General features: G+C 41.3%; 1 protein-coding gene across 3 annotated transcripts in view; it reads left to right on the top strand.

The window, feature by feature from the left end:
- The first annotated feature begins 8,278 nt into the window (after nt 1–8,278).
- Nucleotides 8,279–15,914, top strand: part of trim33 (tripartite motif containing 33) — a 23,866-nt gene continuing 16,230 nt past the window's right edge. For 2 of the 3 annotated variants that reach the window (XM_079274265.1, XM_079274264.1), the window contains exons 1-6: nt 8,307–8,891; nt 12,723–12,841; nt 14,128–14,281; nt 14,638–14,770; nt 15,630–15,746; nt 15,881–15,914. The exon at nt 15,881–15,914 is cut by the window's right edge and continues 81 nt beyond it. In XM_079274265.1, coding sequence (XP_079130391.1) covers nt 8,312–8,891; nt 12,723–12,841; nt 14,128–14,281; nt 14,638–14,770; nt 15,630–15,746; nt 15,881–15,914 — 1,137 coding nt within the window. In that variant the 5' untranslated portion in view covers nt 8,307–8,311. Of the gene's footprint in view, nt 8,892–12,722; nt 12,842–14,127; nt 14,282–14,637; nt 14,771–15,629; nt 15,747–15,880 lie in introns of all 3 variants that reach the window. The other variant, XM_079274266.1, reaches the window with a different exon arrangement.

Genomic DNA, 15,914 nt, shown 5'->3' with positions numbered 1-15,914 from the left:
AGCCGGTTGTTCCGGTCAGGATCTTCAAAATAAAATCCTTAACCAGCACGGCCGTGTGTTATTGATGTGACATCTAGTGGAGTGGAATGTAACTGCTGCTTGAGTAAGACGTAAGAAGTTGCATTTTATTGTGCTCTGACAAAGGTGTTATGCTTTTTTACATTTTTCTTCACTGTAAATGTAGACTTCTGAGGCTCCAGCCCTGTATGTTTTCTCAAAAGCCCAGAATACATTACGTTTTTTAAATACTTTAATCTTTGTGTAATTTCCCCCTCATTCTCTTTGACAAGGCTTTAAATGAATGGACCAAAAGTTCTATCACTGGGTAAATACACAAAATACCATACAAAAATTCCTACCCTACTATTGTTATGTAATTAGAAATAGTAACTTCAGACAATTTTAGGTGGCAGGAGTTAAAATTAGTTATTGTTCCATAGACAGTTGGAGGACAATTATATACAACAATGGACAGGCTTTACAGGAGGATTGTTTTCTTGGTAACTATCATGTTGACAGTTTTTAGGCATTCTGTTATCAAATGGCTTAAGAAAATAGTGCAAATCGCTTCAGTAGATTGGAAAAAGAATCCCCAGGGGAGGATGCATCTGAGCCCCGAATGTTTACAACATCTGGCTTCGCCCCTGCCTGCAACTTGTTTTTCTATTTGAGTTGAGAAAACAGTTGACCTGACCTGTACTTTGATGGTCACGTACTAACATTAAAAGTATGTATCCTCAGCATACGGTACTTCTCCACGTTTCGATACCAAGAGTGCCGTATTTCTTTCTTTTATTGTTGCTGAACTTCTTAATATATTAATTGTTAAGTGCACACATGAAGAATGTTGGCTATTAAGACAGGTGACAATGTTTTAACCATTGGCTAACTGGCTGTTGATCATTGTTTCTTCCTTCTAAACGAGCGTCACCATTAGATGCCACAAAAAATAGTTTCTCTTGTATCTGGCCTCACTATTCATAAGATAAGTAGGAAATAATGACTGTACATGATTCTGATGTCATTTCAGTTGATGATGTAAAGGAAAAAAAAAATACAATATGTGACAATACATTAAGATCCTTGCGATTATGACTTTACGGTAATTAAAACATCTGGAATTGTAATATTATGACTCGCGTTAATCTTTTGATTAAACCAATATAGGCTAACGTCCGTTGGCACTTGTTGCCTTGTAAACTTGCATTGTACTATTTAGAATGATGAGAACCCATAAAACCTATTGACTTGGATACATACGTGTTTAAACACACATATATATCTATATATAGATATATATATATATAGATATATATAAATCCAAATGAATAGAATTTCAGAATCTCCTCGACCGTTTATCAAACATGGCAATAATGACAGATAGCCGTCTGGAATTAATAGTGCAGCTGGTACATATTCCTCATGTCGGGGGTACGAAAAGAAAACCAAAAGACATTTTGGATGATGAAGTTATCAGGAAAAAAGGAAGCTGTCTCCACAGAATCATAAATCCTGACAACCAGTTGTGCTTTGCCATCAATCTGGCACTTCTGTTAAATCCCAGATTAACCAGACATGAGGCTATTGTACAGGGTAACGAACTACAATTTAAGGCAAATTGTCGCCTCATATCCCTGTGTCATTTAAGAACGTTGTTAAATATATATGGCACTAGGGTGTCTAAAAGTTGTGTTTTTCAGACCGGATGGTGAACGGATGGTGAGTCTCTTCAAATTCCAAAACATTCGAGGGGCCGCACCCAAAAACTGTGTTTCTCTTCCTTTTCCGAAGCCACTACTACTATTGTCAATTTGAAAGAGTTCTTGGGTGCAAAATATGTGTGTGAATATTGTTACACATTACTCAAGCTCTGTAAGCCATCAATGCACCGGTCATTGTATGTTCTACAGCAGAATGTACAAAACAGATTGAAAAACTGGTCTTGTGTCGTGATTGTAATGAATTCTGTTGCTCCCTGTTCTGCATGATTACGCACAAAACACCAAAATATCACCATGTAGCCAATGAGTGGATGAGCGATTGCGATATTACTAAAAAGTGCAAAAGGTTTTACTACAGGCCCATTATCTCAGGAGACTCAAAACACAAATGTGAGGCAAAAAAATGTACCGTGTCCGGTGAAAGGAGATATATGATGACCATTATCTATCTGGTTCCCTTTTACGTTAGTGAGATAGATAGACTTCATTTCAGACTCGGGGTCCATACAGACAGATACATAAAAAGACAGACACAAACAATAAAAGTACATAGGCCTAGCAATGCCTTCCAAAGAGACAGCTGTACCAATGTCGCCACAGCTGGGACTGGTAGCGTGTGGTGCTAAACCTTATGTTGGTTCAAACAAGTATGATCCCATTTACAGAGTCATTCAGTCTACAGATGAATTTGTACATGAGATTTCTTAAAACTGTTTGGAAAGTGTTGACTCGTGCAGCCACAAACATTTCACTGGCACTACTCCATCTCGCTCTCTTTAAAAGTATTCTCATGGCGTCATTGTACGCTACTTGAAGTCTCTGTAAACTCTTTTTTTTGTAGTTTGACCACAAGTGTGCAGTGTAGAGTGGAGTACAATATGATCTGAACAGAGACATCTTCACTCCATCTGTACACAGACCAAACTTGCGTGAGAGACTGTTTGCTTGTGCATACATCATACGACATTGCCTGGAAATGTCGTTATTATCAGACATGTGTTCTGTTAAAAAATGACCAAGATATTTTACTTCACTACAGACACCAAGATCATTGTCAGACAATTTGAAGTCAGGGAAGTTTAGACATTTGTCCTCTTTAGTTGGACAGATCAGGACAGAACTCTTACTGGCGTTGTATTTGATGTCATGTTCCACACCGTACACAGTACATATAGTGAGGAGCTGCTGAAGACCAGCGCTAGAAGGACTAAAGATCACCAGATCATCTGCATACATGATGTAATTAACCAGAGTATTTCCAATCATGCACCCAGTATTACAGGCTTTCAGTTGCTTGGACATATCATCAATATACAGATTAAACAGAACTTGTCTGACACCATTGCTAACCCCAAATGGGGCTGACACACTTTTACCCCATTTGACTTGCATACTCTGGTGCGCATACCAGTAAGCCAGAATTCTCACTGTGTATGTGGGGACACCTCTTTGGCTCAGTTTAAAAAATAATTTCCTATGATGAACACGATCAAAAGCTTTGGAGGCATCAATAAAACACATAAGAAGTGATGAGTTTTGACCTCTGTATTTGTTTACAGTTTCCTTTAAGGCATATATACACAAGTCGGTGCCATGTTTGGCTTTGAAGCCGAACTGGTTATCTGTGGAGGTGATGAAGTCCTGTATTCTGTCCAGCAGAATTCTTTCTAGGACTTTTGACAGGACGCTGGCCAAAGCAATGGGCCTGTAATTCTCTAGGCTACATACTTTACCAGCTTTGTTTTTAATGACTGGCACTAAGAGAACAGACAGCATTGAGTCTGGTAACAAGCCGTGAATCATGAAGCCAGTAAAACAAATAGCGAGGAGAGGAGCTAACCTCGGACGAGCATATTTAAGGTGTTCAGCAGTAATATGGTCTAAGCCACTTGCTTTGCCTTCAGACAGTTTGTTGATAGCTTGGTGCTCATATGATGTAATTACCATTCACTCATTACTCTCAGAACTGTCCACGCTGTACAAATCACTTTTGATGCAGTTAAATAAGGTGCTATAATGCTGTCGCCATAACTCAGCAATGTTGTCTGTTCCTGAGATTCCATCTATAGTGCATGGTAAAGATGTTTTACAGTTAAGAGCTCTCACTTCTTTCCAAAAATCAACTACGTTGTTGCTTAGCAGCTTCTTGGCCATGGAGTCAGCCCTCATGGCTTGATCATTCTTGCAAATGAAGCGAATGGCATACTTATATCTTGCATTGGTGAGCTTCTTGTACTCAAGCACTGGTCCTTGTCTGGGTCTACCAGCTAGAGCCCATGATTTGAAGGCTTCACAGGCTTCAGCACGATACTCAGCTACATACTCGTTCCAGCCAGGTTTGATGTTATGGGTCTTATTATGATGCTTGTAGTAGGGCTTGCTGTCTTTATACAGAGCACTTACTATATCATTGTACATGAAGCAGAGATCTCTCCTATGCACCACATCCTTACAGTTAACGTCAGTACACATAGCTGCATCTCTAGCTAGATGAATATGACTGAAGGACTGGTATGTACGAGCAGAATACACTAAGACGTCCTCTTCAGTGAGAGTTGACCAGTCAAGTTTTTCTGTGTTGACACTATTTCCATTTCTAGATAGCGCCGGTAGATGTTCAACATTTATCGACATAGCAAAAGGTATATGATCAGTTGTTGCTGCTCCATAAAGAATGCCCATACATCCCAATGAAGCATGAGCATCAGCTGTATGAATACAATGGTCCAGCCATGATGTAGTGTGCCAGGCCTCACTAATGTATGTGTAGCTATCTGTAGGCAAAAGCACTTCGCTTGATAATGTAAAATAATTGTCTTTACAAAACTGAGCCATGTGCTTGGCAAATACTGAGCTTGTGTCTGAGATATCTGCATTCATATCCCCAATAACATAAATACTAGAAGAAGTATTATCTTGAATGAAGGAATTGATGAAGGCAAGCCTATTTAGATATTCATCCTCATTGTGATTGCACTCATAGGGTGTATAAACATTGAGGATAATGAATTCCTTATCATCATGAGAGACTTTACGAGGTGTAAAATGGAGTTCCTGGGGTCTAGAATGTGTAGGAAACTTTTTCTGTCATTTCAGAACAAGGAAATACAAAGACCACGTCTTTCTTGCTCACAATTCCAAAGGGTTTGGCGGTTATCTTTTACTCAGATATCTCGTCAATCAGGGAAGCACGCCCAAATGAATCATGCAAGGTAGCAAGGTGCTTCTGTTTGAAGATGAGAGCTTTGGTCAGAAATACATTGACTCACTCTCATTCTTAACCATGCGGTTGGCGCAACTGCCTAAAGTAATGGGTTTTGATGCAGAGCTCAGACTGTCAGAAGAAGGTATACGCAAAGGTTATTTTTCACACCTATTCAGCTCAGTGGAGATTTTAAACTACATAAGTCCTGTAATGGTAATTTTTTACACAGTATATATTTCTACTCAGAATATTGTATTCATGCATTAGTAATTTTGCTCTGAACTTTGTTGAACTTCACCATGTCTCTGTCGTGCAAAAGACGAATTCTCCCTTGTTCACATCGATAACTAACTGTTGTATGAGAATGTTCCATTTTCGAGGCCTTTGCGCTGCTTGTTTTTCATTGTTGTTCCTATCAGTCTGAGACCAAAATGTCTGTAACATTGGCCATCGGCCCCCACCTTTGCTCATTCTGTATAAAGAAAGCTTGTTCACATTTTTCTTGGTTCTTCCTCACTGAGTCTGTACACATTCTGTTGTGATGATTGAACCTTCTCTGCACAGAGAATAAATACTTAAAAGACAACCTGGTTTTTGGTATTATGTATTTCAGCATTAAAAGACTCACGCAAAGCGGGTATAGGAATATTTTACACCACAGTCCCTACCCACCCAAAGTAAATATGGCATAGACCGAATGTCAGAAAACAAAAGTCGAGAATTTGATGTTTGGTACGAAACCAAAGCAAGCAAAACGTTTGATTTTAAAACAGAGGTCATTCTTTACGACGACACCAAAATCCTAGCAACTGCAGTTTTGCAACAAATACATCTCTGAGAGACAGGCGTTGATCCTCTCAGTTGCAGTTCCTCCCTCCAAAAACACTGGTCATCCCCTCACAAGACAACTACCATCGTCAATTCAATTAAATTCATTCAGTGGTTAGCTGGACCAATCCATAGCTATACAGCATGCCTTGAATCGGGGTGAGAAAAGACTTGGGGCAATATGTTGTGGAAGGTTCTGCAGAGATTGACGGTTTGAAATCAGTGTGGGAATTTATCGGTTGTTTCTATCGCTGTATGTACACGTCACATCCTTCTATCCTTTCGTCAATGCAAACTTTACCTATCCCACCGGCCACCCCAAAATGATCCAGAAGGATTTCTGATCAATGCCGTTGTGCACCCTCCTCGAAAATCCATATCTGCCAATCCTCCCTTGCAGAACTCTTCACAGGAAATTAGTGTTTACTCTTTGTCGCACATGTGCAGAGACCAACCATCAGAACGGTCCTTGCATGCACCGTGAGGAAGACAGAGCTTTGACCGGCACCTGGACTACCCCTGAATTTCTTTAGGCTTTAGAAAATAGATATCGCGTGTCCAGAAGTGTGGCATTTTGAGGAACAGAGCAATATCTTTGAAGGCTACATTAACACATTTTGAAAAGGAAAGCAAGAAGCCTGAGGGTAGCCCGCGGATGCTCTAGATGAGGAAAACTTCATCGGAGACTACCATGCTAACCAGGGCATCCAGCTAGATAGTGACACAATTCTTAATAACCCTTCCAAAAGACAAACGTCTACAATGTGCCTCAAAAGTTTCTGGGGTAAGTTTGCACAGCGAGTAAATCTACGACCCACCGCCCTCATCATAATTTTTCTCTGCATTTGACCCATCCCTGTATATAGGGAGCAGTGGGCTGCCAATGACAAAACCAGAATAGTTTTTTAAGTACCTTTTTTCAGGACAGTATGACATCAGTTACTTTGCGTTCCTTTCCTTGGGACAGCTCACGGATGAGCTGGGAGGCGATACCATTCACGAATTTGTAGACGCCGGACCGAAAAGCCACGCCTATCGAACGCAATCTGGCAGAATGGCGATGCGTGTCAAGGGGATCACACAGACCCATGACAGCTGCAGAAAAATGAACTTTGACAGTGTGAAACATCTGGTAGAGAGTTACATACAAAATCCAGACAGCTGCGGCGTTATCACACCTCAGCAAATCATTTCTCGAGATAAATTGGGTTTCCGCCTGAAAAATTCTTCATTTCAGAAAAGCTTCAGAGTCTGACAACTCTTGTCAGATGGACAGAACCCTTTGGTCATTGATTTTCTTTTGATGACACTGCTTTGTTTCTATTTATCCCTTTTAGGGGGAAATTTTTCTCTGCATATAGGGAGCAGTGGGCTGCGAATGACAGGCACCCGGGGAGCCGGGGGTTTAGTGTATTGCTCAGGTACACTTCAACACGTGACACATCCCAGTCGGGGATCGAACCATTGACCTTCCGGTTCCCAGACGACCTCTTAACCCAGTGCGCCACGGTCGCCCTATTAGAGGAAATTTCCTCGAAGTAGGAAAGGAAATTGATTTTAATCCGAGATTGCAATAATCGTTTTCATGTTTGGCTCCGAGAAACGTTTTTTTGTGAAGATGCTAATGTCCTGATAATATTGTATTGATTTATACTTCTTTTCAACCATTGTAGAATTGCAAAAGGAAAAATAAAAGAATTAGGTTTGTGAACGGATTGCCTTTTTCTTTTGACGAGGCTCTTTTTCTTCCTGATCAAACACACCACTCTGGGTGTTGCTGATCTTCTTGACCTCTGAGGGTGTAATCTGTGTGCTTATGAATCACTTAACTCAGATTATTCTGCTTTGGATCAAACCAATAAGTGCAGACACGTTTATCTCTCTGTCAGTTTCTTCCAAACTAAAACTAGTTTTATGTGGAACTTAGAACGTTCTATGATTCGGTATGCAAATATTTTAAAACAAGAAAGCTTTACAACATCTAACTTCTTTAGAGACATTGTGGACATTGCCAGATGTTTGCTTTTTTTGCAATATGGATTATTGCATTTTTTTGATCTGTGTTTGTGGTGTTTTTCCTTTCTTTCGATGTTTTTCTTGTGTTAATGTATTCATTTCGCCCCAATCCTCCCTGTAGGGATATTTATTTACTACAGATATTCATATCCTGAACAGTTCAGACACAGTGCACGAGCGCCGAGCCAACCCCAATGTATCTCTGACATGGAATGTGTTGTCGGCGAGTAGAATACTTAAGAGCATAAAAAAGTGGCAATGCATCTCTACCCAGTAAAGTGCTGAAAGCTGCAGATATTCATGAAAATGAAAAATCAACTGTCCTGAGCCACTTTTCTGAAGAGAATCTTTGAAACTATGTTTACTTTCACAAAATCAACTTTTGGCCTCCTCTCTGCCTGAAACGTCCTTTAAATCGTGTAACGTGAACTAGCCGTAATAAACAAGTAAATTGGGTCTTGGTCGACGTCATGACGTAATCATACGTACTCATGGTCCGAAAAGTTACGCAGGGCGTGCAGCGGTTCAAAGAGGAAGGAAGATGGCGGATAACAAAGGCGAGGAGGCTATGGAATCGTCTGCTAATTCGGACTCGGTGCCCTCAGCGCAAGATAACGAGCAGCCAGAAACGACAGTTGAAAATGCGGTAATAGTCATAGAATCAAACACGAAGGATGATGACGCAATAGAGTCTCACGATAACGCTCACGGGACACCTACACCCACCAGCAACGGCGGAGACGTTAGCAGCGGCGGGGCTGCTGCTGCTGTCGTTGGGGAAGTCAACGTTAGCGTTATGAACGATGTGAGCCCGGTTGCGACCAGCAGCACCAACGCAGAGCCAACAGCAGCTGAAACCCTGGCCGCCACGGATGCCCCTGTTGGCGGGCTCTCCACTGAAATGTCCCCCCCACCTACGGCTCCAGCGGCTGCGCCGGTGCCCGCTCCCATCAATTATTTGGATACGTGCGCAGTCTGTAAACAAAGTCTTCAGAGCCGAGACTGTGAACCCAAACTTCTGCCTTGTCTGCACTCCTTTTGCCTAAAATGTATCCCGCAACCAGACCGACAGATAAGCGTCCAGGTACCTGGACCGCACGGGCAGACTGACACACACATAGGTGAGTTTATCACGAGTAAGTTAACGTTATCTTTGCACAGCCATTTGCTCTGTTAGGATGAATTGCTGTCTGTCAAAACTTCGGGTTTCAACAGTTGAAGTTAATTTATTTTCGGCGACAGTTGAAATGGTCTAATGGTAACTGACAGAGCTAGGCGTTTGGGCTGATTCTTAATACCTGACGATATAAACACTGATGCCTACTACTATTGCGTTACATGAAGAAGGTGGCGGCTCTCTCTGTGGTTAGATAGACACAGTTCCATCTCTCCTGGGAGCCCACCATTGGTCAATCCGTCTAGGATTTCTTTCTACCATAATATATTGTTATTTTATTAACAAGCGGCAGTGAGAAACATCATTTGAGATGGTTCTTACTGGTCAGTTGAGACTAAACTTGCATCAGACTTCACGTTCTGTCTTAACATAGTTGTCATTGTCAATAGCCAGGCAGTATTATAATTTGACAGATGTCCGATGTGTCCTGACATAGCAGTCTCTCTAGGGGTTAAAATAACGTTATTAATTTCCAATCCCTCCAGAAATTGAACAATTATACAGTTTTTAATGATGATTTTAATCTGTTTAGATTGACAGTTAACGCTAGGCCACATTAACTTGAATGGATGGTGATCATACACTGTTGTTAACTATTCATTAGTAGTAGCAGTGAGCTATTCTCTAGTGAAGAGACTGACTGGAGTTGAAAATACTGTAACTATTAATAGTTACTTAATGTAGAAAGTATTTATACTGGATCCACGTAAACAGCATGTTCTGGATATTAAGCGTTTCATGCTAAATTGTTATCCAAACGGCATGTATCAAAATACAACTGTAGGACATCTCTGTGCTATTTATGGTATATTTTTTCTTGAACTGTCACAAGTCTTGGGTCTTAGTCATAACCATAACTATGGGACATGAAAGGCATAATTACGAGGTCTCCAAAATGAATTGCCTCGGGGAATACAATGCAATATAATTAACAGTGCCATGTAAGTGCAGACACAAACTTGTTTCGCCAATATGTTTGCTACCTTACCGCTTTTAAAAGATGCACGCATCACACGTCTGCCCAGTAGACTCCATGATGTTTTTGTTTTTTTTAAAGCTTGATTGTCTGATACCTCACAAAAAGCCCAGAGAGTCAGTCAACAACAGTTCAGCTGGAGTAACAAAAGCTTCACGCTGCAAGCAGACTTAGTAAACTTGGTTTTCACTTCCCACTCAGGGAAAACAGACTAGGTTGGAAAGGTGTATTTACTTCTCAAAAGTAGATTCATGTTTTGTCTCTTCCATTTTGCACACTTTAGTCCATAAAAGTCCTCACATAGCATCCCCCTTGAAGGTAGACTTCAGCCAGTCGATATTTTGCAGAGCAACTAAACCGATGGTATACTGGCAGGTGTCTGGACTCATTTCATGTTTATATGTACGACACAAAAATATATTTTTTTGCAGTGCTGAACCAGATAATGTAACTCCAACATCCATTAAAAACAGACCTGAGCACTGGCAACTACAAAAAACAATTGTGTTGTTATTTACTGGTGAGTTTAACGAAGGGGCTCTTAGTGTCTCCTGGTGACATCTCAAATTACTCTTTTAATCTCCAGGTTTTAGTTCTTGTGGGTAGACCTCACTTCCTCACACTACCTGCCACCAAGCTACAGCTTGAAATTCAGAATCCAAAGTCTGAATTGTATTTCTAGAACTGCCCAGCTTCTGGTGTTCAAACTGTAATATTATCTATATATATGGGGGGGGGCAGGCCATCCTTAGTAGATGATTTGTTCATATGACCTCACTCAGCCCGACAATTTGAATTTGACATGGGAATATCTTTTCACTTTAAATGTTTGGCCACAGTTGCCTCTGACTGGAGTTTTGGAAGGTGGGGGTCACATAATACAGAACTACATCTGGCCCAGTCTCTCTGCACTACTTGCCTGAGTTTGTGAAAGCTCGAACCTATCAGAAGATTATTCATTGGCCTTTTTCACTGTTGCAGTTAAATCCTACAAAAAGTGTGTCAGCAACTAGATTCAAAGCATTTGATTGACATGGCTTCACTTAAAGGGTTAGAAATGATGTCTCCCTTCCCAGGTCACAACACTAACCCAAGCTACCGATTGATAGTATTAAACCCTGTGCTTTACCAGATCAGAGGAAAGAGGGGGGGGGGGGGATACTGATACATGATCAGAAAATCTTCTTCATGATGATGTGCATGTTAAGTGGCGTACATAAAATGAGGAAATGTCAAAGCTAGTTGAGAATGCAGTTCATGAATCCATCCTGACTTCTACTTCTCTTTTGTGATGTCTGCTGTAACATGGCAGCAGCTTGTTACGTGACATGTTGTTTTGCTTCTTACTGATATTGCCCGTTGAATATCCAGAAGTACCTGTCAGGTGTGTCCTGAAGACTGCTCTATCTGTTAAACGTGCATTGACCTGCAGAATACTACGATTGCATTTTTTTTTTTTTTTTACGTAGCATGACTCATGGTTTCGTTGTAAACGATAAGAAGTAAAGATGATTAAATGTGACTTAAGATACAAATGTTTTTGTGGTTGGACCAAATTTTGGGTTGGTTTCCATGTTGTGATGAAGTGAACACTGACACCAAGCAGAGTTGAAATGTGATATCTGTCACTTCTACAAGATAAATTATTTCTTTCTTTTCCTGTATTTCAGGGATAGTTGGTGCTATAACTTGATCACAGTGTACGCGTGGTAAATCTCTACTAATGCACTTGCAAATCGACGAGGTTAATGTATATTTGGCAAAGCAATCGCCCAATTTAGTCAAACCGACCTGGTTGCTTTTATAGTCTTGTTTCCCCTTTTTATATTTTCTCTAGCAGTACTTTTAATGAATATAAGGGGGGAGGGGGGGGGGTGCACTGCTCTAGTTCACAGTGACAGCTGTGTGGTACGTGTGTATGTAGGGGTTGTGTTGGTTCCTCCACGCAGTGTGCGTTCCGTCACACAACCCCAGTCCATCTGCTTTCACAACCAATCACTCAGAGACCCATGCAGCTGGAGCTTACACAAACCGGCTGTGTGCTGCTCAAGCCAGTGTAGACCGGTTTAAACTGGCATCAACCAGTTTTTTACCTCAGCTAGCTGATGAGGGGGGGGGGGGGGGGCATTTTATGGGCTTATGAGGTAGAGGGGGAGGGTGACATATATTATGCTGACTCAATTTAAAATGTTGATGTGTTAATGTGAAGTTTGATATTTTGCATATTAATAGACTTGAGAAAATAAATGGCCACGTTAATGCACTGAACTAATTATTTTACGGGTTGTATGATTATAGCAGTAATTGCGCTAATTCCATTAGCAAAGCCAACTAATGCGATTAAGTGAAACAGTCCTCGTTGTTTGGCCATGTGATTTCATTTTCTAATAAACATGCCAAAGATGACAAGATTGAATCTCCTGGAGACGGACGCTTAATCAATTAGCTCCCATGAATAGGCAGTAGGTGTCCCACGGTGCCAAGAATATTTTTAATAACGACAGGAATTTACCGAAAGGAAATAAGCAGAACATATGCAGAGGGCCTCTTATTAATCCTCATTAGTTTGAAGCAGGACTATATTTCACCAAGAGTTAAGGGGACTTCATAAAAAGTCAGGTAATTGGTTTCACGTGGGCTTGTCCTAGTCACCGCTTCTCTGGCTTTGTTTTGCATTTGTCTTCAAAGATCAGTCATCAATCATCAGCAGGCATTGAATGTGTCCTAGCCCAGGGGTTGACCTTTTGATCTCATGTGTGTGTCCCCCTCCCTTGTTTTCTGTCTCTTTTCTGTCCATAGTAAATGTTATGCGCTGTTCAGTGTGCCACCAGGACTACAAACAGAGCGACATCATTGACAACTACTTTGTCAAAGATACCACAGAAGCCACCAATGCGTCTGATGAAAAGGCCGCACAGGTATGTCAAACCGGTTGGCCTTGCGGCCATGATGTTGTACTTCAGTGTATCTGCATCGATGCTTTACCACATAGGTGTGTGGAGGGGTGATCATTTTCTTGATAACTGCAGAGCGTATCTCAAAGAGATATTCACCGTGTACTACAGGTTTGTTTGGGGCTTAAAGTGAGATGTAAAACAAATTAGTTAAGCTTCATGCAAAACATAGGAAGATGCTTATTTTTCATTTTGATTGCACTGGATTTCCTTTAGCACCACTGATAAAAACAAACTATGTACAGAGCCAAATCCAGGCCAATAGTTTTGATCATTGATCTCACAATGAAAGTGAGGGCCAGCGCGCCGGCTGAGGTGGGATCTCGATCCCCGGTAACCGGTCGTCCGGCCTGGGTATAGGGGCGAAAGACTAATCGGACCAGTAGCTGGTTCCCTCTGAAGGTTCCTTCACGTCTCGCCGTTTTTTGTTTTTTCTCACTGCAATCACGTGAATATGTTGGATAGAAAGTGTTGCATCATAGTTCTCATGACAGACGTTTCCTGAAGGCAACGTGGTTGAGGAAGGTCCTCACCCTTCTTTGTTATGCTGTCACTCGTGATTACGCGCCTCAGTCTCAGTTGATGCCACGCCAGAACAAGCCCAAAAGTCTGACACTGTAAAAAAAAAAAAAAAAAAGATCTCAATCTGAAAATATAAAATCTGCAACTGAAAAATATAAGCCCTCAATATCAAAATATATATGAAAGTGAAGAATGAAAATAAATATTCATTCAAAACAATTCCAGAACTGAATCAGTTGAAGTTATATTTAACCCCCAAAAAATGTTCCTTCACTTATTTTTAGTTTGAATACATTGTTGTATTTTACTTTCAGTTTCAACTTTATTTTTAATTTTTTCAAATGATCAAAACTATTGGCCTGTATGTGGCTCCATAACTATGCAGCTCTTGACCCATTACTCAGATGCAAAATCTGAACTGTACATTAATGCTCTAAATTCAACTGAACCAACTTATTTTAGAGAACCTATGACCATTTGTTTAGTTTAACACTAATGTGAACAGGTAGTTTAGGCTTTAATATACCATAATGGGTTCTCTAACATTGTACTATTATTATTAGTAAGTTAGCACTTTGACATTTTTTTGTCAGCCTGGACACATTTGACTTTGTCCTAAATCCCGTGTCTTGTGTACTGTGTCTATATCAAGGCATCGTCATTTCATGATCTGAGCACACATATGTAGAAGCTGCATTTCATATGCTTTCTGGTGTGATCTTCTCAAGGTATGCACAAGCTGCGAGGACAATGCAGGAACCATAGGCTTTTGTGTGGAGTGCGGAGAATGGCTGTGTAAGACCTGCGTGGAGGCGCACCAGAGGGTCAAAATAACCAAGGACCACAAGATCCACACGAAGGAGGATGCCGACGCGGCCTCCGGTAATATGGCTGATCCTCACCGCAAAGGGCCGTGAAGCTAAGACTGCAGAAGCCGAAATAAGACTAACCCTAGTCGAAGCACAGTGAATGTGGTGCCGCTGGTAGGCTGTTGCCATAGTAACAGTGCTGCAGAGTCTGGTTGCTGAGATGGTAACTCTAGCTGGGGGACCAAACACCCTGAAGCTCTGACCAGAGTTTTCTGAGACCTTTTCTGTCTGTTTGCCAACCTGAACTGGCTTTGACATGACGTTTTGCTGTTGTCTATATTTGGCTTTCTTTTGTTCCGTCTTTCTTTCACCGGTTTCTACAATTAACTTGCCTTTTTAATGATTTCTGTCTCTCCACTGTCTCTATAGAGTCTGTCGGTACGTCAGGACAGAGGCCTGTTTTCTGTCCCATCCACAAGCAGGAGCCACTGAAGCTGTTCTGTGAGACCTGTGACACCTTGACCTGTAGGGACTGCCAGCTGCTGGAGCACAAGGAGCATAGGTAGCGCAACATCTAACACGTCCCTCTAGGGATTCTGACCAATAACCACACCGTGTTAACCAATCGTTAGGCGTTAACAGACGATCAATGCCTCGCATGCAGGGGTGCTGTGGTTGATACTCGTGCTTGGCACCGTAGCGCGAGCCTCGGCAGATGGCGTGCCGAGCGCTGAGCATGAACGGAGGCGTTTATACTCTATGAGCCGTTTGTTGCATTATTCTCCAAGATGCCAGAGGGCCTACAGACAAAATGAACTGTGAAGAATCAAAAAGACAACGAGTGTAGCTTATTGACTGTAGGTGTAACCGGCAATAAACTGACCTCGACAATGCAGAGGATGTATTTGAATTATCTGTAAAGTCATATCTCATATTCACGGACTACTTTATTGCCTTTGTACAAGCCCTGTAAAGAAACGAGTTAAGTATTACATGTATTGAAAAGAAATTAAGGTTGAGTATCTGGTAAACAATTTGATTTAGCTGGCAAAATGTAGACTGAAATTAAGATTTTTAAGACCTCCTGTTTCCAAAGCATTTAAAAGTGAATTGGCCCTCTTTGCACAATCCCCAGACAAGTTTAGTGCTTTAATCAGTGAACTATTTGTGACAGTCACAAGACAGCGCCTCGCTCTGGCTTCACTACGCCGGGTATAAACTAAGCTTAACTAGTTTTCTAATCAGAGACTGCTTTGCATCTCGCAAGTTGAATGGAAGCTCCCACCTGTTAGACAGAAAATGAATACTGCTCTTACCAACACAAAGAAAGGCATAGCAAAGAATCCCCTGCTCAGATTCTCATACATCTTCTATTAGTAAGTTGTTGGTAACTTAAAGAGTGTTACTTCCTCTACTCACAGGTACCAGTTCCTAGAGGAGGCTTTCCAGAACCAGAAAGGCATCATTGAGACCAGCGTGGCCAAACTACAGGAAAAGAAGAACTATGTCCATTACTCTGTCTCTCAGGCGCAAAGCAGGTGCGAGTTTTTTTTCATCTCCAGTTTCCTCTCCGGTGCATGTTAATATCCACGGCAATGTTCTGAAAACATGCAGTCAGCATTTCTGTTGGTGGCTAGGGTCTCTCAATGAAGTGTTTGGTTTTTTTATCCAGGTTAAAAGAGCTGAGTGACACACACAAGAAGGTG

The sequence above is a fragment of the Melanostigma gelatinosum genome (assembly GCF_949748355.1).
Source record: "Melanostigma gelatinosum genome assembly, chromosome: 8".
Classification (NCBI taxonomy): domain Eukaryota; kingdom Metazoa; phylum Chordata; class Actinopteri; order Perciformes; family Zoarcidae; genus Melanostigma; species Melanostigma gelatinosum.
Note: the sequence above shows the minus strand (reverse complement) of the source record. Positions and strands in the feature narration are given on the sequence as shown.